Below are 22,795 nucleotides of genomic sequence, written 5' to 3'. Positions count from 1 at the left end.
ATTTTCCAAAATTCATGATACATGTATAATACAAATTTTTATGGCAAATTTATATTTTTGATATTTAACAATCCTCAAAGTAAATTTTATAAATCTAATAATATTAAGTGTATATATACGGTAGTTTTTCCCCCAAAAGGCCTGACAAATTTAGGTCTTTTTGGGAAAAAATGTATATCTTCAATACAGAAGGTCAAAATTTTCAAATGATCGTTGGCTTTTCCTCTCAGCTACATACACTTTAAGTTCTTATCAGTAGATTTATAAATTTTACTTCGAGGATTGTTATATTATTATGAAAAATAAAAAAATATCAATTGTTAATCATTTGATATCTCCAATTTAAAAACAAAACATTAATTGATATCAGAAGGACATTCCTCATATTCAGAATGCAATTCAATGTCTGATGTTCTCATGTCCCACAAAAATACTGTGCAAACGTTGGTATCCGATCCCTTATGTGTGTAGTAAAGATTTTGAGTTTAAATCTACACTTTGCATATATTAGTCTCCCTATATCCAAACCTAATAAGTTTCGAAAAGGTGAATAACACTGCTATAATGCCCTATAATGTCCACAAGCCCACTGAGGCATCAGCGCTGAAGTTCTTCTGTGCTACGTATCTTGTTAATAACAATATGTTCCTCTGCTCGCACTAACGCAATCGCTGTTGGGACATTGTGATGTGAAGGAACTGATAAAGTTCTACTCTCAACATGTGAAATAATACTTGATGGGTTTCATGGGTATAAAGAAAACTATACCAACAAATCTTATTGCTCTCTGAACGAATTCCAAACAGTGCTTTGAAAATCTTGCAGATTTTTTTTTGGTGAGAAGTATATAATTAAAGCAACAAAACACCAGTCTACCCCAGAAACAGAAAAGTACCCTACACCATAAGAAATCATTGGAACAGCATATATATCATTTGTATCCATTACTATACAGAGGTGTAAGCGAGGTAACGATCCACTCCCTGAAAAACATGCGAGCCAAATGCGAGCACCTCGCTAAATTTCCGGAAGTGCACGGGCTTGTCCGGGAATAGGCTGCAGGTATCACACCCCCAAAAAATCGAATTATCATCATCCAATCCCGAAATGTAAAAAAAAATATAAAAAAATTATATATATATTTTTTTTTTTACATTTCCGGATTTTTTTTTTATTTTGGCCACATTTCGGGAATTTCCGGAAGACTTACACCTCTGACTTTATTGTTGTGCTGTCAAATCATTTTTATCCATTCCAAGCTACATACAGGCTGCAACAATAAAAACAAGCCAAAATTGTCTAGGGTAATGACATCATGGTTATTGTGCTCAATTGTCATCAGAATTCATTGTATTACTGGGACGTAATAGCCCAAGACAATTTTGGTGCTAAGAAATTTTGAATATCCCGTGTTGCAAGATGGCTGTTTTTATCGTCAATATGAGTTTTAAATAAAACCCAAGTTATCATGCGGAGACTTCTTATAACTTTTGGCCCACAGTGATAAATGTACGGTAGCCCATACATTTATAAATGTATATATATTTTACACCTTTGTTTTCAAAAAACAATTGGATTGTAACTTTTTTGTTATAGCCTGTATGCTTGCAATCTGTTATTTATTAATATTATTGATTTATTATTAATACCATTTTAGGCAAAGAATAACCAAATCAAATCTTAAACTCAATACGACCCTTCGCACTTGATTCAGACTTTTCCCCGACACATATGTCATAAATAAACAATTATTTTCCATTACTGCAAAGCGAATGCAGATTGCATTCCGGGTAAAATAAATGCACAAATTCAGGGGGGGTACTGGAAAACAAGTGCAAAGAGCCAAATAAGAGCTCTCTATTTGTTCTGTGCATTATGATACCAAAATTGTCACAATGCGACTAAACTCCATTTGTTGTTTTTGAAATATTACTCTTTAAGTGTAAATTATTATCAAATTGTATCAAGATAGTTTCTCTTATTGATTCAGTGTGTTTTTGTATGCAGTTTTACTTGCCTGAACTTAAAAACTGTTTCAAAATAACTATGCTTTTGGCTTATTCGTCACCAAAACACAGTGCAGAGTAGATTAAAACCTACAGTGCAAAAAAACTCATTTGAATGAACATAGCATGAGACACGTATGTGTACACTGTGTTACAAAAGCATGAGTACACGCCCGGAGGTGAATTGGCTGATTGGCCGATTTATCCAATGTCTTTCAATTGGTTTGATCTGGTTTGATCAGTATTTCTGATTTTTCACATTTTGCACTTGGAAATACAATTGCTGTTGCATCACATATACAGCTGTTGGCAGTTGTACTCATTCAAATTAAAATTTTACAATAGGCTATATAGCTATCGGTTCACCATTGGGGATGACAATGTTTCCACTGGAGATCTAGGAAGCTCATAAAAAACAAAGAAAAACAAAACCAATTGCATCTGGCCGGATTAGAAACGGCAACCATTGTATTACTAGCACAGCGCTCTAGCCAATTGAGCCACAGACACAATGGAGAAGAGCAGAAGATTTTGAACTTAATACCTATAGATTAAAATCTTCTGCTCTTCTCCAGTGTGCCCCTGTGGCTCAATTGGTTAGAGCCTCGTGCTAGTAATACGAAGGTCGCCAGTTCGAATCCAGTCAGAGGCACTGGGTTTTTTTTCTAACGTTTATGTGTGCTGGCTGCTCTGGACAGAGATAAAAATTTACTGATAGGATTGTCTTATTTCACTAAAGAAGTGTAAAAAAATAATCTACTTGATTTCTATCTTGAAATCAAAATACAGGAAAAAAACAATGACATAAAACATGGTGGAAAAATGGTCTGCAGCATCAAAAGTATCAAAATATCATACCCAATTGGAAAAAAATGGCATTATTATTACAAATTAAATGACTCGTAATATTTAAGTATCTGGAATTTGTGTTGAAGGCCACAAGGTCATGACCTCTGACCTACGTCATCCAAGTATATCTACTTCTTCCTCTTCTGTAAAACTTTGTAATGCTAGGACCTGCAAAGAAACAACGAAACAGAAAAGTTCCTGTCAGAAAAAAAATGATCTTGGCATATATGAGATTGAAAGAATTTGCTTTCTTAAAACGCTGAGAGCTACATGTACATTGCCATATAACCTGGTTTGCTAATGGCCTCCTCTAATGGCAATAACTGAGAAGATTATGTAAGTCTACAAACAAATCAATTTTGCTCGATCACTTGTTACGCATACATAAATTTTTGTTTTTTCATCAATGTTCTATTGAAAACAAATTTGACCTATATTATACAGGAACATTTGTTGATAGCCTTTCAAAAAGGTAAAAGGTAAAAGGTAAATAAATACAAACCAGTGTTTTGCAACATATGACACCAACTCATCCATCAACCCTCTCAAAATACGTCCAAAACAATAGAACTTAAGAACAATATCACACCATAGTGTATGAAGCATAAAGGAATAAAGAAGTGCAGATCTTCTCATTCTCAATTAAATGCAAATTTGAAAGCTTACCTCTTCTTTTTGAAAGAGACCACTTTTTCTCTCCTTCAAGTTCTGTTTGTATTCTCTACGTTGCCGTTGGCGTAGTGCTTTGAGTTGGTTTCGTCGTTCTTTAGACCCTTTCTGAAATCAAAAAAATATTACAAAGTCTCCTCATGAAAAATTAATGTGTAGGAAAGAGGTCAAAGAATAAGAAAGGGAACATGAGATGTTGACATTTATTGCTTTTCATGAAAGAAGTAGGGCTGCATATAAACATACAAAGAGGGAGACAGAGTCAGCAAGAAAATAGTGAATGGGAGATATACAAAGAGTGAGAAAGACAGAGAGAGAAAGGAGAAAGAGAGACAGACAAGAGACAGACAAGGGACAGATAGACAAAATCAGAGACAGACAAAGAGAGAGAGAAAACACGATGTTTGTCACAAATATAATTACAATTACTACCCGGAAAGTTCAGCTTTTGGTGATGCTCACTGACATCCTGTTTTATCATGTGAAAAGAAGGGATCACACCAGGATCAAGTGATGCAGATGACGTAGCGAATGAGGTATTGGCATTTCACTGTTTTTCATGGTGTGATTCAACCAGCCAATTAGGAACCCACTTTTGTGTTAACGCTAAAGTGGCGAAAAATAACTTAGCTTTTCTGCTAAAAACTTTTAAAGGCAACAAAGACCAACTACAGTTATAGGCCTCAAAAAATAATTTGTTTGATTGGGGTAACATAAAAAATTAGGGTAGGTAGGTTGGGATTGGGTTTGATAAAGGTATTGGAACTTTTTTCTTTTTAATTTATTTTATTTTAATTTTTTTAATTTTTTTTTATTATTTATGTTTAAAAAAGTCTACTTTTTGGGTCGGACAGGTTATGCCAATCATGAGCTATAGGGAAGTGTCAGCAGACCTTAAAACCATATGGCCTTTGTGCAATTTGCCAAATGGAAGTCATAATCTGCTTTTTTGTTGTAGCACAAGTTTGACAAGCCTCACAGATACAAAATCAGTCAGGTCTGCTCAAGTGCACTGATTGAAGGCCAGAGAGATGTGGCTTTTTCAGTTCTCAGCCACTTTATCCACCACAAGCACTGCTGGAATTCAATCAAGGGGATGGTGTACACACCCTTCAAGACGTGTGCACGCGAAACAACCGGCTCAACATGTTCCTGAAACTGCCACATCAGGGTGAAAAATGGTATAGCACAATTCACTCATGATCAGATGGACGCTTGTTATACAAACTGTCAAACAAGTGGAGCGTACAAAAATTTGAGCGATCAAAATATTTTCTTTCTTGTCGTGTGACCACTTCAAATCTACCTCAACAGTTTTTAGCATACAAAACTCTAAGGACCTGTACTGTGACTTTGAAAATGTTACCATCTTAAATGTTCGGCTAATCTTCCACGGAAATGGGCTATAATTTGAAAAAGGGGTTATTGGTGACCAAGGGTAGCGCTAGGTCCAAAAGCTCGGGGGTCCCAAGGGACCCCCGAGCTAACAGAAAATGCAAAAATGGGGGGTCCCTAAAGAAATATCGGGGGTCCCAACTATTCATAATTGTCTAGCCAATTCAATCTATTTGTGTAATACCATACTATTTTTTTTTGGGTGGGGGGGCAGGGGGTTTATTAAATATTATTGTATTTTTTTGTTTTTTCTTTCATTGTTTTTTCTTTCTTTTCTTTCTTTTCTTTTTCTTTCTTTTTTTCTTTCTTTTTTTTTTTCTTTTTTTCTTTCTTTCTTTTTTTTTTTCTTTTTTCTTTCTTTTTTCTTTTCTTTTTTTCTTTCTTTTTTTCTTTCTTTCTTTTCTTTTCTTCTTTTTTTTTTTTTTTTCCTTTTATTTTTTTATTTCAATCAAATTAGTATAAATAGAGAGATTGCGAAATTTACGTGAAACGTGACACGGGAACGCGAACAGCAAGCTACACTAGTCGAAAATCGGTTATTATGCCCTCTAGAGGGTGAAATCTATTGTGAATTGGTCAATCGTGGAATTACCGTAAAGGCGATTACGTTGCGGTTGGTAGCAAAAATGACGTTCCAAAATGACAAAAAAACGCATTATAAAATGCAGAAAAATGTTATGTTTATCTTGTTATGAAGTTTAATCAAAGTATCCTAATAGAACAAGTAGAGTCCGACATGTAATAAAATCCATTTTGGGGGTTAAAATTTGATCTCGTATAGACAAGAAGAAGTGAACAAATTTCAATTTTTTTCGACGCAAATTCGAACGGGCAAATTGCCTATTCATTTGTGTGTGGAAAATGCCGTCCAAAAATCAGCTTGCGAAGAGGCGTTTTAGGCAAGATTGTGTCGTGTTACGGCATAAATGCGTATAATTGTCTGTTTGGGACGGGGAACAGAAGTTAGTGGGTAACGCTATTTTTCGTCTTGCTTGTTCGTTATGCATTAAACAGCTGTCAAAGTGTTTTGCTTATGGATACTATTCAGCAAACTCAAAAATGTTTTTAAAACATGATAATGCATGTGTTTTGGTTTTAGTTAAAACATTTTGATAACATATCGATGTATGTTTATATAAAAATCATGAAAACTCGTGTTATACTGAAAAGTAATACAACAACATTTTAAGCCAAAATTGAAATGCTACAGTAAAATATCATTTGGCAAACATATTTAAGTGTCTATTGTGTTAGAACGTTTATCAGCAAGTTTTGAACAAAAGTTTTTTTGAATTTTATTAAAACGTTTAATGCCCTTGACCCTCACATAACCTTTAACCAGACATTTAACGCTTTCTGTAATATTTTTGTGTTTGCTGGGTAGTAATCGAACTAGGCATATTAGATTATTTATTTTCATTTTGCTTTATAAAGTAAACAGGGTATTATTTATATGATAATGGAGTTTGTTTCTTGTTATTCGAATAATATACACCAAGACTTCCTAGGCATCCAACATCAAACTCTGTTTAGATTATTAAGACAAATAGCATACACGTGTTTACATAGGCCTATACTCATTTTCCAAAACTCAAATATCGCTAATCTGGACTGAATGCTTAGAACATTATAGATACAGCCAGTCGTATTTGCATATCAATACCGAGGAAAGTAGTTCGATGAAAGAAGATAATCTTCTCTGGTTCGATGCACCCAAGGTGAATTACCTTTAGATTATTTGTCTCAGCAAAGCGCCATCATGATTGCAATTGCGTTTACACGTAGTCTTGGTTCAGACTCTATGCGGCTATCACGAACATACTAGGAACGCATTTAGCGTTAGGACCGAAACAAACTGACTGTGTAGGAGGCTAGTTTGGATAGAACGGGACTATGACGTTCTACCGCAAAATGCAGAAATCCGTAACCCGTATGGCGTTTGCAGTGAACGCCTCTCCGCAATCTCTCTATTACCTAATATTTACCGCCCGCCACTGGCTGCCCAATAATACTTTTTATACTGCCCTCTATTTTCTGTAGTTACCAGTAAACATACAATGGCTGCCAGAGATCTCGCCGTATTTTAGCGATATCACAGCTGTTTTGCTGTCAAAATTTTCACTCATAAAGCAGTATTACTGTGCATAATATTAATTATTGAAGTAAATAAGGCCATAATTTGGTATTTCAGGGGTTCAGTTGCTTGAAAATGATGTGCATAATGCAAGTTGAGGAAACTTTTGAGCCTAGTTTTATGAAACCTGGATATAGAAAACAACATGTGGGAATTTGACGGGACGCAATAACTCACTGCTTTTGCAATATTCATGCGTGAGATTCGGGTTTTGGTGGGTCCGGGACGCAAAAACGCAGCCTAGCGCGACCCTTGTTGGTGACTCCATTTGAAACCTTCAATGTACGCCGCTTGTGGGTGTATGGATTTTAACTGGAACCTCCCAGTGCAAAACCATTTTGGGTTCATTGTGAGTACACACTGTACCAAGGATTACGTCGCTGGGCAGGAAAAACCTCCCATGTGCTTTTGGCCCTTGAACATGTGTTTTGCTTTAAACATGTTCATGGGCAGTGTTTACTCTCTCTGGAAATTGGGTGCGCCAAATGAAGCATTTTCTTCCCAAATTGGCCCAAATGTTGGCTCAGTAATTCCTCAAATTGACTAATTGTATTAAAGCATTGCAAATTTGTGTGCGCCAAATATAATTTTCACTGGGCCAAAATTGAGACATACGGCCTCTGAGTAAACACTGTTCATGGGCCAATCACACATACAATGTAGGAGGTTTTTCCTGCCCAACGATGTCTACAAAAAGCTTACCTTTTTCTGTGCTGATTTTGGTGGGGTACCTCGTACCTGTAGTCTCTGTTTTGAACTACATGTAGGACTAGTTGAACCTGACTTGGATGCTTGGTTATTGGCTATATGACTCTCAATTAACTTCTGTATTCTCTTTAGCTTTTCATTGTCTAGAAAGTCGGGTTCTGAAAGAAACATGGAAAATTAACGATATATCATACTACTAATAACGCCAGATCTGCATGTGCTGTGTCAGTGTGTCCGTGCTGTGTCAGTGTGTAGCTTCATCAAGCTTGGACCTGTCCACTGAGATGACTGTCTATAAATAGCTCTGACTGCAGTATTGGGCTTGCAGTATCACTGAGAAGACTGTCTATAAATAGCTCTGACTGCAGTATTGGGCTTGCAGTATATAGCTCTTGCACAACCAAGTTGCAACAAGTTTTTTAAAAGTACGGTTACCGCACCATAGCTGAACCATGGGGCTTTAAAAGCACGGTTACCGCACCATAGCTGAACCATGGGGCTTTGGCAGTATATTGTGGTACACAGTATATTCCACAACCATGTGCAAAGTGCAACAAGTGGTACATGCTTGGGCTTGCAGTATATTCCACAACCAAGTGCAAAGTGCAACAAGTGGCTAAAGTAAAACATGGCTAGAGTTAAGCAAGGCTAAAGTAAAAAAATGGCTAGAGTTAAGCAAGTGCAACAAGTTTTTAAAGTACGGTTACCGCACCATAGCTGAACCATGGAGCTTTGGCAGTATAGGTACATGAAAGTAAAAGAGCAGTTACCGCACCATAGCTGAACCATGGGGCTTTGGCAGTATATTGTGGTACATGCTTGGGCTTGCAGTATATTCCACAACCAAGTGCAAAGTGCAACAAGTGGTACATGCTTGGGCTTGCAGTATATTCCACAAGCAAGTGCAAAGTGCAACAAGTGGCTAATGCAAGAAATGCTGCCGTTCTCTAGTATAGTATAACTAGTAAATTCAGATATCTTTGAACCAATCACATTAAACTGTCTGTTGCTGTAAATATGCACTTTGCTATATTGCCTTCTTCGTCCAGTCTTTGTTGCCTAGCTAGATCCCTAGATATATGGTACTTTAAGATGAGTGGTCTGATTTTTGCATAAGTTTTGGTGGTTTGTACCTTACACTGCCGATAACTATATGTATCACCAAAACAATCTGAGTCCAAACTTTGAGTGAGAATTTTCCAGCTGTTTGAATATTAGAAGAAAACATGTATCACAACGGCCCATTTTATTCATCTGTTTTGTCTGATTTGAGCATGGACATTGGAAATATTGCCAATCAATATTCATAGAACAATTCATATGGCATAGGCTTCCATGTAAAGTAGAAAAGATCATATAGAAAATCTGAAGTTTGCATTCTGCTAGGTTTTACAACAAGGTGTGTCACCTACATTAAGCATCTGTGAACTGCAACTATAGAAGTATTTGTCAGCAAACCTTAAAGCCACATTGTCAATTCTGAATTGGCCAAGTGGAAGTCATGATTTGCTTATGTTTTACTCTTGCACAAGTTTGACAAGCCTCACAGCTACAAAGTCTATCAGGTCTGCTCAAGTGCCGAAATGAATAATTAAAACTTATTTAACTCTAATAGTATAAAAAAAGGTTCACAAAGTCACCTTTTCCAAAGTGGTTTATGTCTATCTACATAATCGTACACATTTTGTTTTTACACAAGTATAATGTAATGTAACAATTAACAGGCATGGAAACGGGTCTTGGAAAAAAAAACCCTGAAAACCATGTTGTTTTTTTACCATTCTCTGTGAATTTGATTCAGAAATAGGCTGAAAAACACTAAAAATAGTAACAACAAAAAAAGCTGAAATCCGCTAGAACACTGAAAATTTTCATGCCTCCAATGAACACCCACACATCAACTATTTTTTTATCCTGGAGAACTTCAAGATTTGTTTTTTTCTCCCCACAACCAAAGCCTCATTCCAGTACCTATCCCAGTGCATGCCAACTGCTGACGATTGTCAACTCAGGTACATGAAACCAACAGTTGACCGCTATATTCCAGTTGAAATCCATGCATTCTCTATTCACATCCTTAATCTCCCACACAGAGGGTGTAGATTTCAAGTGGAATCACCCATGCAGGTAACTCCAGTTGAAATTCACACTCCCTGTGTGGGATATTGAGGTCATGTCTGGCACAGGTGGCATATGGATTTCAACTGGAGCAACCCAATGTGACTAATCCCCTGAATGAACTGAATCCTCAACCAATCCACTTTTCCTACTACAAGCAATTGGCCTTTTCGCTAAATCCCATAATTCCTTGCGGTTAGAACCGACATGTCGTCATTTGATGTCATGCATGCCGATGGGCACATCGTTTAGTGAACATCGTTACTGCGCAGTGTTTGCGTTCGGCTAGGTTTTACATCAAGATGTGTCACCTACAAGCTATGTTCTGTGAGTATACATTCACCATTTACAAAATATCAGAGGGTGTATGTTTCTAAAGTTGCCACGGCTGTTTGATGTGATCATTTATTAATTTGTTGAACAAAAAACATTATTAAAATGTTCAATTTTAGACCTGAATAATTCCAAAAGCTATCACACTAATAAATTGTATATTGGCATATATTTTGCAACAATTTTTAACATAGATTTATGTTTCTATATCAAATTATTCATCTTTTTCTCCTTTTTTATGGCAAATTTAATCCTATAAACTGTATATTTTTGTGCAATTTGAGGGCGCTATTTACATATATTTTAAATTTAAATCAGCCGATTAATATGAATTATACCTAACATTTCACAATAAAAAGTTTTTGAAAATTCACTTGTCATTTGTTAGTCTGTTTGCAGATGTTCTAATACCATTTTACAAGTGTCTTCTTCTTGTAAAGATGCAAACAAGGTTTTAGATAAATAGCGCCATCATTGTTCAACTTTTCTTAAAAATGACTCAGTTTAATATGCCATCTTGCTTGCATTCAAATAAAAGATCAGGTCCAAGCAGAAGTTTGAATCGACATTGAAATTCACCATCTGTAAACTGCAACTATAGAAGTATTTGTCAGCAAACCTTAAAGCCACATTGTCAATTCTGAATTTGCCAAGTGGAAGTCATGATTTGCTTATATTTTATTCTTGCACAAGTTTGACAAGCCTCACAGCTACAAAGTCTATCAGGTCTGCTCAAGTGCCAAAGTGAATTTAAACCTTACTATTATGGTAAAAAAGGTTCACAATGTCATTTTCCAAAGTGGTTATGTCTATCTACATAATCGTACACATTTTTTTTTTACAATAGTACAATGTAACACCCACACATCAACAATTTTTGTCCAGATTTGTTTTTGCAACCAGAGCCTCCCCACAACCAAAGCCTCAGTCCAGTACATATCCCAGTGCATGCCAACTGCTGAAATCCATGCACCCTCTAATAAGGAATACGCATCCTGAATATCCCACACAGAGGGTGTACATTTCAAGTAGAGTCACCCACTCAGGTAACCCCAGTTGAAATTCAAACTCCCTGTGTGGAATATTGAGGTCATGTCGGGCACAGGTGGCATATGGATTTCAAATGGACTGAATCAATCCACTTTCCCTGCTATGGTCCTTTTCGGTAAATCCATATCGTCGGCAGAGTGCAACACTATTGTAAGTGCAGTATAATACAATAGCTGCCATTTGTAAAACACCTATTGTTTGCAGCACAATCCCCTCATCATGCTCATTATATAAAGTGTTGATGTTCTGTATACATTCCTGATGGCCACTAAGCTAACCCAAGATATCACCTTTACATGTATTTGGGTGTTTTTTCTAGTGTTATTGGTTATTGAAATGTTGCAAATGGCAGCTATTGAATTCTACTGCACTTACGATGGTGTTGGACTCTGCTGACGTCAGACGATATAATTCCTTTGCGGTTAGACCCGAGATGTTGTCATTTGACTTCACACCAATGCGCACATCATTTAGCAAACATCATTACTGCGCAAGGCAAGTCGGCATGACGTCAAATGATGACATCTCAGGTCTAACCATAAGGAATCACAGGATTTACCGCAAAGGTAAATTTCTTACCTATTGTAAACTGGCCATCTTGAGGTAGACTCTCTACATCAGGATCAATAATTCTAAGTAGTTCTAACTGTTCCCTTGGACCTAGTACGTCACTGACTGTGGCGGAGACGGATTCCAGTAGCGTTTGTCTTTCATTGTAACTCATCTCACTCCTACCAGAAGAATAAGAATTTCAATTATCAATTATTTCATTCTTTAACTTGCAAAAACTGAACTTAATCAGTTTTGACATGAAATCTGTAACCTTCCTCCCTTTCTTTACAGTAATCATATTTTGGGGACAAAGGTACGTAATGTGAGTAACCAGCACATTTCCCCCTCTCTCGTGTACGTGAAGCAAGTCATAAGGATTTCAATATCATGCCAAGATCAAGACCAAAAGTATTGATCTTGCTGTGTGACTTACTTATCATTTTGGTTTACATGTAGGGTATTCACATTTGTCCCAAAACCATGCATACATTGTAGCCCAATAATAAATGTGTTTAAGAAATCAGTACACCAACTATCATATTCCCCAGTGGCATTGCATTACAAGGTCTTTTTTACAATGATCATTCCCATTTAAAACATGGCTAGTACCATCTGGCAGTGCTGTGGTGCTCCACAAAACGACAGGATTTCTACAAATACCGCGGAAGTTGCAAGTGACACAGATTGATCCTGCTATCATCGCTTACAACTTCAAGGTAACTGGTAGCTCCAAGACTGGATCTAAAGCATTTAAGCTACTCAATGAGGAGGATTTATTATTCTAGACTCGGTGGTTTCAAAAAATAGATGTTCAATTTTATTACTGTTCTCTCATGGCCAGTATAGAGTCTGACATTTTCAGTGCTCTTTTCTTTTCCTGTAGTTCCTGCATTTTTGGATCTTCACTGCAATTTTTGATTAATTAGCTTTATTTGAAGCTTTGTTCTACTTTCCCAAATTTTTTTATTGCTCTAACCAGAAAAGCAAAAATGTGGTGAACACCTGACTCTATACTGGACGGTGTCTGGACCTCAATTGTACAATTACCTGGGACAGTTACATGATCAAGTTAGTCCTCCCAAAGTTACAAATGTATGTCTGCAGATCTTAAAACCATCAGGTCAAGAAACATGTTAACAAGTGGAAGTCATAATCTGCTTCTTATTGTAGCACCAGTGTTGCCAAAACTTTTCAGCACCAAGGCGCGGCGCATTGACTCGCCAGGCCGCGGTAAAGGATTCTCAAGTAGCCCAAGTTTTAAGCTTCCAAAAAAGCACCCAATACCGGATATTTGGGCGGATTTACCCGAATTTAGAACGCAAAACACCTAATTGGGCGGAAAAGCACTTGACTTTAAAACTTCCGGTACTTGCTGGGAAGTTACTGACCGATCAATAAATGGTCACAAAACCCATTGTAATTTCAATTTGAAGCTTTAGAGACTCAAAACCTTTATCAAAATCGGCTAAATTGAAAGGAAAATACATCAAATTACTGCCGCGGCCTGAGACTGGCAAAAGTAGCCCAATTTTATGCAAGTAGCGGCATGCTTTTTTGAGTAGCGGCAAGTGATCGCCAAGTAGCCCAATTGTGCGCCTAAGGCGCGGCGTTGGCATCACTGTGTAGCACAGGTTTGACAAGCCTCACAGATACAAGATCTGTAAGGTCTGCTCAAGTGCAGTTTTCAACAAAAACAACAAATTTAAAAATAGTCTCTCGACTGCAAATATTAACTCAAAATCTGAAATCTGTAAAATCTGCATAATCCACTATTAAAAAGCATTAAAAAGAATTGGCTTCCTTAGATATCAGAATGCTAATATTTTTTGTATTTTGTCACCACTCAATGTTTAATTTAGCAAACAAAATGTATAATTCTCCCCTTTGACAACAATTAATTTAGCAAACAATTTTTCACTTTCAATTAATTATGATTTTAAATAAATAGTTTTACACACATGCATGTGTTCCTTTAACACTAGCATGAGTTTGAGCGCTAGGTAGCAGCACTGGATTTATTGATTAGTGTGTGGTGGGCTCCATCGCCCACTGTAGCTACAACTTTCAGGCCAATCGACCCTCATCAGCGAGAAACACAACTAAATGTTGGTACCGGTATATAAAGTTAAAATCCACAGAATCTGCAAATTTTTAATCCATCTGTTTCATTCATCTGTGACCTGTACGTACATTGTCTTATCTACAGCCCTTACCATGGTACATCATCAAGTTTTCTTCTTCTCTTGCGTGGTAAATTTGGTGAACTTGAACTGCTGCTTGGGGAAGAACTGTTACCATGGCTACTGCCATCATCACTCACAACGTCAACATTATTTGCAACTGGTAGCTCCAAGACTGGTTCTAAACAATTGTCCAAGCTACTTGACGAGGTGGATACGCCATCTACAAAGCGATATTTAAGGTTTTCTCATTAATAATATAGTTTCTGACATTTGAGCTTACATTTGTACACACTTTTCATAAATTCCCCACAAATACTTTTCAAGTGGGATGCGATTGCAGTTTGGCCAAAATCTAAATATTTTGAAAGGGTAAAGAGCTCACTTTGTAACTTGGGCACCCACTTTTAAGACCATTTGGCAAGAGCAAGTAAGATGGTACCAAGGAAATGGTATGCTAAATTTAAAATATATCTCGTATTAAAGTTACACATGTGGGGGGCCTTACCCAGGTAAAGGCAGATGCCTTTGGGTTTTTTCCCCATTGCAGAAGTGAGGTGTCACATGGGTGCAAAAAGTAGAGAAGTCAGAGAGTTTCGGAATTTTTCCAGAGGATTCAAAGCGCTGTAATTTCGCTGCGTGGTGAATCATCACAATCAGATCGCATCAACTAGGCTAGTTGCAGCCGAACCCGGCGCAAACCTATCCGCACTTGGATTGTAACATCCACCCATTTAATGCAGCTCCCCAAATTCCATTGGGTGAAGGAAGTGAAGGAGTTATTGCTGATGATCATTGTTTTGTCACATAATTGTTCCATTTCAAAAGTCAAGGAAGACGAGAGAGACATTATACAAATTACATATGTGACTATCCACCACAAAATGGTAGTAAAGTCGGCTCTAGATCATTTTCTGTTTATTGCAGATTTTGAAAGAAGGCTTGGATACCCTTTAAAATGACACCTCAACAAGCTTCATCGGACATCTGGAAGTGAAGTTATGGTTCATCAAAGGTCAAATTCCTAATATATTTTACATAGAAATCCATATACTGTTTTTGATTGTATCTCAAAATGGAAAATGCCGACTTTACGCCCAGTTTGTGGTGGATGGGCACATATAGAGAATATAATGTCTGCAGATCTTAAAACCATCAGGACAATAAACATGTTGACAAGTGGAAGTCATAATCTGCTTCTTATTGTAGCACAGGTTTGACAAGCCTCACAGATACAAGATCTGTCAGGTCTGCTCAAGTGCAGTTTTTCAAACAAAAACAACATACATTTCAAAATAATGTTCGGCTTTTATATACCGTACCTATATAGAGCCATTAGAAAAACCCAAGTTTTAGATCTCTAGCCCTTATAGTTTTCCTGTGGTGGTGGCCGATCAACAATTGGGATAGAGGGTCTTTTTTATCATCAAATCTGACTTTTGAAATAAATAAGTTTTAAAGGGTCTATTTCCCTATTTGCTAGAGACCGGGAAATGGCAATATAAATCAATTTGTAAGTCAATTTCATGGAATTGAAGGAAAGAATGGGTTGGGCACATACATGTACAATGAACGCGTGGAATATTGCGTCACTGAAATTGTGCAATTATTATACATGCCATAATATTAAGGCAACTACAAGTAATAATCAATTTAGTCACACAACCATAATGTATGTATACTGACCTTGTACAGAAATCTCATGGAAATTATTATTGATGAAACAATTGGTTAAGAAATCGCTGCCAAACATTTCGATGTTGCTCCCCTCTCCCGGTGTCTGATTACTGACATCGTCATCAAACTCCGAGCTCAAATGGCTGGTTCCCATGGAGCACGTGTCATCATCAGGAAAGAGGCTTAACTGTTCAGCCAGACTTTCTACTTCCAGACCTCTGACAGATGAAAAAACAAAACAATTTGAACATAAAGGGGTACTACACCCTTGCCCAATCGATGTGCCTATTTTTGCATTTTTCTCAAAAATTATAAGCGCATTGGTGACAAGTAAGATATGTATAGGCCTATTATAGGGGCAAGGACTATAACTACTGCACTGGAAATTTTATTTCAGCACAGACAACAGTTGTGGAGTTACAGTCAAAAATGAGGAAAACCAATATTTGATCAATAAATCAATAACTACTTGCCTTGAGTTGCTGAATTTTCAGTGCAGTAGTTGTAGTCCTTGCCCCTATAATATACATATCTTACTTGTCACCAATGTGCAATAATATTTGAGAAAAATGCAAAATAGGCACAAAATTGGCCAGGGGTGTAGTACCCCTTAAGTTGCACATGAAGTTGAAAGGTTTTTCTGAAACCTTTCAAATACAGATGCAAATTATCGAGTCATAATCAATACTGTCTCTAGCCTGCTTAATTAAAATTATGTTTTTTAAAATACAGAAGCATTTTTTTTACTCCTCCAACAACAGAGAAGAAAATATGCAACAACATACACCAAGCAATGATGGGAAATCCTGTTGGTGCACAACTACACCAACTTACTTGCCGTGCTGCCCTTCAAAATGATCCCATACCAACGGCACACATTGCTATGTTCCTAAAGTCTTTGCTGTCGGTGCGCTTCTTTATTTTCATCTTAAATTTCATGACAATCCCACATACAAATGTAATAACTAAATTTCATTCAGAAATTTCTTTGTGAATACCAGATCTCATACTCTTCAACCAATCATCCATGTAAATGATGCAGATACATGGTGGTGGACTTTTGGCACATTCTCCTTATCAGCAAAACATTATTGTTAATCAGTGTGATAAGTGATAACAGTTCATATAATTATGTGACACGCTGCCATGAAACTTAGCATAAAGTCGCAAGTTGGTAGTTTCAAGACATCCTGGTTGACTTTCTTTGTTTGCCACACAACTGTACACGCCGCTAGTATGTCCTTCATGAATGGCCCATTGTGCACCCATTCACGAAGGACATACATACATACATACATGTACTATTGGCTTGAAAAGATGTGTGGAAACAAAGAACACCAATACAGCAGCCAACCAGGACGGTTCAAATCTACCAACTTGTGACGGTCATTTTGTGGTAGCAGGTCACATGACAAAATGCTCTACAGCTGTATGTCCATTTTATAGCAGATTAATGGTCAACTTACCCACTCAATTCTATGCTCTGTATTTCCAACTGTACATCATCAAAAGTGGGAAGGCTGGGATCTGTCTCAAATATGGTCTCTTCTCTGCTCCATGGGCTGCAAATTAAAAGGCAATTACATGCAAGCATCATTTCACCAATATTCAGGAAATGGATTGCGTACAAGACACATGTACACATGCAATAACTCAGTTATTGAAATTTATGAGTGGGAAAATGTTGACTTTCATCCCTTGGAGGGGTTGCAGAATCGATCCAGACCAGGGAGTGCTGAATTGGTTGATTGGTGCCCCCCCCCACCACCAAGATTGCGCCCAGGGCATGTGCCCTCCCTTGCCACACCACTGATCACAAACTTGAATGTTTCGTGGATTTCCTTTTACAAATAAAGTGGAAGCACACTGCTAACCATCCAACACATATTATTTTGCACAAGAGGTCCTATACACACGGATGTTATATACAAAATGTATGTGAGGGTTAACACAACGGACCTTGTCCTTGCAAAAGATTATACTACAATGTAGATATCTCATGAGCACTGATCATCATAATATGTGTACATCCATATCAAAAGGATGCACTTGTCGGCTGCTACATGTGTCTCATTTCACATAATAACTGGAATAAATACCAGACTCATTTCATGTGGGGGTCACTTTATATCATCCCAAAGTCACATGGCTTATTAATACAGAGAACATTCTATAACCATGTCACTTGTGGATGATTTGAAGTGAACTCCACTTGAGATGAGTCTGGTATTTATTCCCAGTTATTATGTGAAATGAGGCACATGTAGCAGCCGACAAGAAGTGCATCGTTTTGATATGGATGTACACATATGTTTAAGCGGGCAGTCTGGAACCCTTTAAGGCCTCGTATCCATAGGCTGTTCCCTTGTGGCTTGTGCCCTTGTTCCATGTTTACTTTTTCCCATGTGACCTGCCACACAGACAAATAACCTTTGTTTTGCGTAGTGGCCGCTACGGTTCGTTGTCTGTGTGGCAGGTCACATGGGAAAAAGTAAACAGAACAAGGGAACAAGCCACAAGGAACAGCCTATGGATCTGAGGCCTTACACTGGCTGGTGCATGCACCCTTCCACATGTCTTTGAGCAGGCACCGCATCCCTGCTGATTTTGTAATTGCATCAAATGCCAAGTTACACATGTATCTCACTTTTTGCACAAGGCATCCAGCCAGTCTCAACAGAGTAAACATTTTCATATATGGTACAAAAACTACATTCACCGCATGTTCAATTTAGCTCATTGCAAATCCATAATACTTTATATCACAGGCTGTATCAAGTCCTCAGATAAGGATACATGTAATGAAATAAAATGATTAATTTCCCGTCACATTTATTTCAGTGAAATATGAGGTCATGATCATGATTTCATTATTCATTATTATGGAAAATTTCATTTTGTCAAAACTTTCATTTACATGCCTATTGCCTATACCTATATTGTTCATAAAATTCTCAAAACAGGTATTAATGCTTAGATCATCATTACAGACATTTTGTAACAGATTGAGAAAATATTTGAATTTGTTTTTATTTTAAATGAAAAGAATTTGCAATTTTTGTAATCGCTAGAAACATGATGTACGGTATTAAATCCTTATATTCATTATTTACCACATCCTCTACTCCTACAACTAAAAAAATTTCTGAACTTTCATTGCTTTACACAGTGTCATGCTTCAGCAACTAGATTTTGAATGCAATGGTATCTAGCCTAGAATATGAAGCTTTCGGTGAGCAAATTCTTGGCTAGAGTTCTCGACTCGAGCAAGTCAGTTTGAGCACAAGCCAGAAGGAATCGGAAGGAATGATTGTAAAAAACCAATTGATGCACTATCTAAACTGCCCCATTGACACTGTACATAATTTCGATCGGCAGTTTGGGAATGCGCACATTGAAATTTGCATAATATCTAATGAGCTTTGCCCACATGCAGAATGGCGCACACCATACATTTTACCATTGAATTGAACAACAACAATGTGATCCATGCATATCCATCGTGCTTAATCACTTCCTGGTAGTGCTTGTACAGAATTCGGCACCAAAAGTAAAATACGACTCTAAACTTTACAGTATGTAGGCCTACATGTACGTATGTAAATCCATACCCGATTGCTGCAAAAACATATATATGATAGGAAGCAATCAAAAATTGACTGTTTAATTTACTTAAATTTTGCAATCCGGAGTTCCGAGCTGCAAAACTGACTCGAAACAGCGATGAAAAAATTGCTGTAACTTTGGTAAATATTTGGCCAAATTCGCCGGGGTAAAAAGTATCTTGATCAAAACATATAGTGCTGGGCTCACATGTACAAGATAAGACAACACCGGAAGGGTATCGTCATTGGTTTGTAATGGGGAGTCAATGTTTGCCAATCGGGATATCAATTGATTTGCCCAGCGCTCAGATTTCCCTAAAACAGCACATGATCAATGACATCATAACGTCAAGTTAATGAGCGGCGCTGTTTATTACGACTTGCCTTATTTGTATGACATTAAGGGGGTACTACACCCCTGCCCAATTTTGTGCCTATTTTTGCATTTTTCTCACAAATTACAGCACATTGGTGACAAGTAAGATATGTATATTATAGGGGCAAGGACTACAACTACTGTGCTGAAAATTCAGCAACTCAAAGCAAGTAGTTATTGATTTATTGATCAAATATTGGTTTTCCTCCTTTTGACTGTAACTCCACAACTGTTGTCTGTGCTGAAATAAAATTTCCAGTGCAGTAATTGTAGTCCTTGCCCTATAATATACATATCTTACTTGTCCCCAATGCGCTATAATTTTGAGAAAAATGCAAAAATAGGCACAAAATTGGGCAGGGGTGTAGTACCCCTTAACAAACTACCATTTGGATACGATAGATCATTTATGTCCGTTGAAATTCCCTACACAGTTTTGTATGTGCAAAATGGCAATGCCCAACACTACACACACTGACAGTGACACATTTATGATTAGGCTCATGAAAGTCAATTCCGAGTTTATCGTCACTTTTTTTTTCCAGGTTGGTGAGGTGACTTTTTCATTTTTCATTATTTCATCAGATTTCATTATTGACCTAAAGTGCGTGTTGATTTAAAGCCAAACTCATACATGTGATTTATAAACATGTTTTTTATATGGGTAAGGACTAGAAAAGTTAGAAAATAGCCTGGTTTTGCTTCCAAGTTATGAATATATATATGTTTTACAAACAAAAATATATGTTTCCAATTGCTAAAACTGGTGAAAATGCTGATACTTTGAAAATAATGAATTATTTTGGCATTTATGAAAATTTGACGCGGGCATTTTTGGTTTCCAAAAGTGACGCGGGCGGGGGACGATAAACTCGGAATCGACTTTCACGCGCCTTATCATGCTCAGTGACATTGTCTCAACCTGAACAGTCAGTGTCTCTGCTACAGTTTGATCATGTGCATGTGTGGATGCCTGGATCTGGACCGGTATAGGTACAACCATGGACGTACTAAATAAGATGTCATGGCATGGTCATGATGATTGATCATGTTGATGGTCATGATGGTATTGGTAATGGTAGTTGGTACCGCATGACCATGATGACCGGGTACGGGTACAGCATTTCCATGTTTCCACACATAATTATTATCACTTTTAAGAACTTAACCCCAAAGCTTGCCTTGTCCAAAGACTAGTCTCAGCATGCTCCATACATGTGCTAAGATATGTACAGGCTAGTGCTCAGTACGTTGTTGTTTATATGCATGCATGTTAGGCCAAGTAAAAAATAAAACATGTTTCACGTCCGGTTTTCGAAAAAAAAGGAGGAGGAGGGGCTTTTTATTTTCTATTTTTTATCATAAAATTGGTGTAAATACCCATACTTAGAGCTGTTTTAGCGTATACAATAATGCCTGGAAAAAGAAGGAGGCCCTTTTTATTTGTTGTTCTGAGAGTTACACCCCTACAATGATCACAAAACCTTCCTAAAATGTTTCTTGTATCTTAACAAGGCTATAGAAAGCATTCCAACTTCCTAGACATATTTTTTGAAAAGTTGTAACTGAATTTCAAAAAATAAAAATATATTTGAGGAAACCTCAAAAAAGGAAGCGGGAGGGGACGTGAAACATGTTTATTTTTTTATTTTGCCTTATGTTATGAGTTATGTTGTGTGCATACGCAATACGCGCGCATACTCTACAGCATGGTACATACCTTGTTGCAATGTGTGAATGGTAGCCGTATTCGGCCAACATTGTCACCATATTCAGCTGAAATCGCTCCACTCAAAATATCTAACTTGATGTAGTTCGTAAGCTTTAAACAAATTTTTACTGGAATAATTACTGTCAACTTGGTTAAATATTTCGTGCCAAATTTTTTTTCACTCATTGATACATGATGTGTCACCAATACAATAATTGCACACATGGACACTGCACAAGTGCGCATGCTGACTTGTTTCTAGATATTAAATCAGGAATAAATTCCACAATTAAATCATATTATAATTATTTGAAGCATACATTGTTGGTCATGTATCAAAGTTTCAATCGGTTTTTTCACCGTTTATAATATTTTCAAGTTCAATTTTAACTAAGAATTAATTATCAATTGTCAAATATAAAGTTATTTTATTCCCCAAACTTTTTTCATATAAATAAACGATAATTGATTGATTCATTCGCTATGCGTAGACTAGTCCAAGTCTCGTCATCGTCACATGATAAACGGGATAAAACCGAGGTGACCTGTATTCATTCGTCAGATGCCTAGTCTAGTCCAAGTCTCGTCATAGGATAAGGGGCTAGCTGTGCAATATTATTATAAGGCCGTATAAAATTAATATTTTGGTTCTCGTCCAGAGGATTTTCATGAATTGATGAGAGAGGGAGGTGTTTTTTGGGGTTTTTTTTTCAGTGTAAAATCAGTTGTCTGTAGTTTTCCAACAGTGCTCGAGGAAACGATGATGCACCGGTTTTTTTTTCAAATGTGGGATTCTGAGGTATAAACCCCTAGTAGGCCTACCACAAAAAGACTTGGAAGTGGTCCTTGTTCTATTGCCCATCAACCTAAGTGTAAGTGTAAGTGTAAGTGTTCTCTAATAAACTTATTTATATGTATGAAAAATTCATAAATCATTCCAAAGTCTAAAATAATTGAAAAATCTTTAAAAACAAAATCTGACAAATCCCAGAAATTGAGGAGGGAGGGGACGAGAACCAAAACATTAATTTTATACGAGGGGTAAAATTTCCAAATGGCTCGCCAAAATCTTTGCCCCCCCCCCCCCCGCCTTTGCAGAGCCTGATGTTCATAACATGTTAAGGGAGTGTTCAGAAATACTTTGGTGGGGGGGCTGGTAAAAAGGAGGGGGGGCCAACAAAATTTTGGACCTTAAAAGAGGGGGGACGAAAAAGTTTTAGGTGGTAGGAAAGGGGGGCCAAAAAGTTTTCCCTCTTCAAAACCCAAAATTATGGGCAAGTTTGGGTTTTCAATGATTTTGTTTGAAAAAATGATTGCACTTTTTAATAGTGTAGGCCCCTACACATATCTATTAATTAATATAACATTAAAGATGATCTGCAACATCTGGGTTGGTCTAAGAAATACTGGCACTTTTTATCATAAAATTTTA

At 37.1% G+C, this 22,795-nt stretch overlaps 1 protein-coding gene across 1 annotated transcript; it reads right to left on the bottom strand.

Annotated features, from left to right (window-relative positions):
• Positions 1-1,176: 1,176 nt before the first annotated feature.
• LOC140136770 (uncharacterized) lies at positions 1,177-21,507 on the bottom strand. The gene is made up of 8 exons (XM_072158359.1): positions 21,373-21,507; positions 17,138-17,233; positions 15,681-15,889; positions 14,028-14,217; positions 11,842-11,993; positions 7,756-7,919; positions 3,522-3,632; positions 1,177-3,023 (listed from the first exon to the last, which is right to left on the bottom strand). The coding sequence occupies exons 1-8, from the start codon at positions 21,420-21,422 to the stop codon at positions 2,970-2,972; spliced, it is 1,026 nt and encodes a 341-aa protein (XP_072014460.1). The 5' UTR covers positions 21,423-21,507; the 3' UTR covers positions 1,177-2,969.
• Positions 21,508-22,795: the final 1,288 nt, after the last annotated feature.

This window comes from Amphiura filiformis, chromosome 17, assembly GCF_039555335.1.
Source record: "Amphiura filiformis chromosome 17, Afil_fr2py, whole genome shotgun sequence".
Classification (NCBI taxonomy): Eukaryota; Metazoa; Echinodermata; class Ophiuroidea; order Amphilepidida; family Amphiuridae; genus Amphiura; species Amphiura filiformis.
The sequence above is the reverse complement of the archived record's forward strand: the minus strand, read 5'-3'. Positions and strand labels throughout refer to the sequence as shown.

Bases quoted from the DNA above. Each gene is read 5' to 3' on its own strand.
- LOC140136770 (XM_072158359.1), bottom strand. From the start codon at position 21,422: ATGGTGACAATGTTGGCCGAATACGGCTACCATTCACACATTGCAACA. The intron at 15,890-17,137 runs GTAAGTTGACCA...TTCATCTGTCAG, and splicing joins CAGAGCATAGAATTGAGTGG to AGGTCTGGAAGTAGAAAGTC. The intron at 3,024-3,521 runs GTAAGCTTTCAA...GTTTCTTTGCAG, and splicing joins GTCTCTTTCAAAAAGAAGAG to GTCCTAGCATTACAAAGTTT.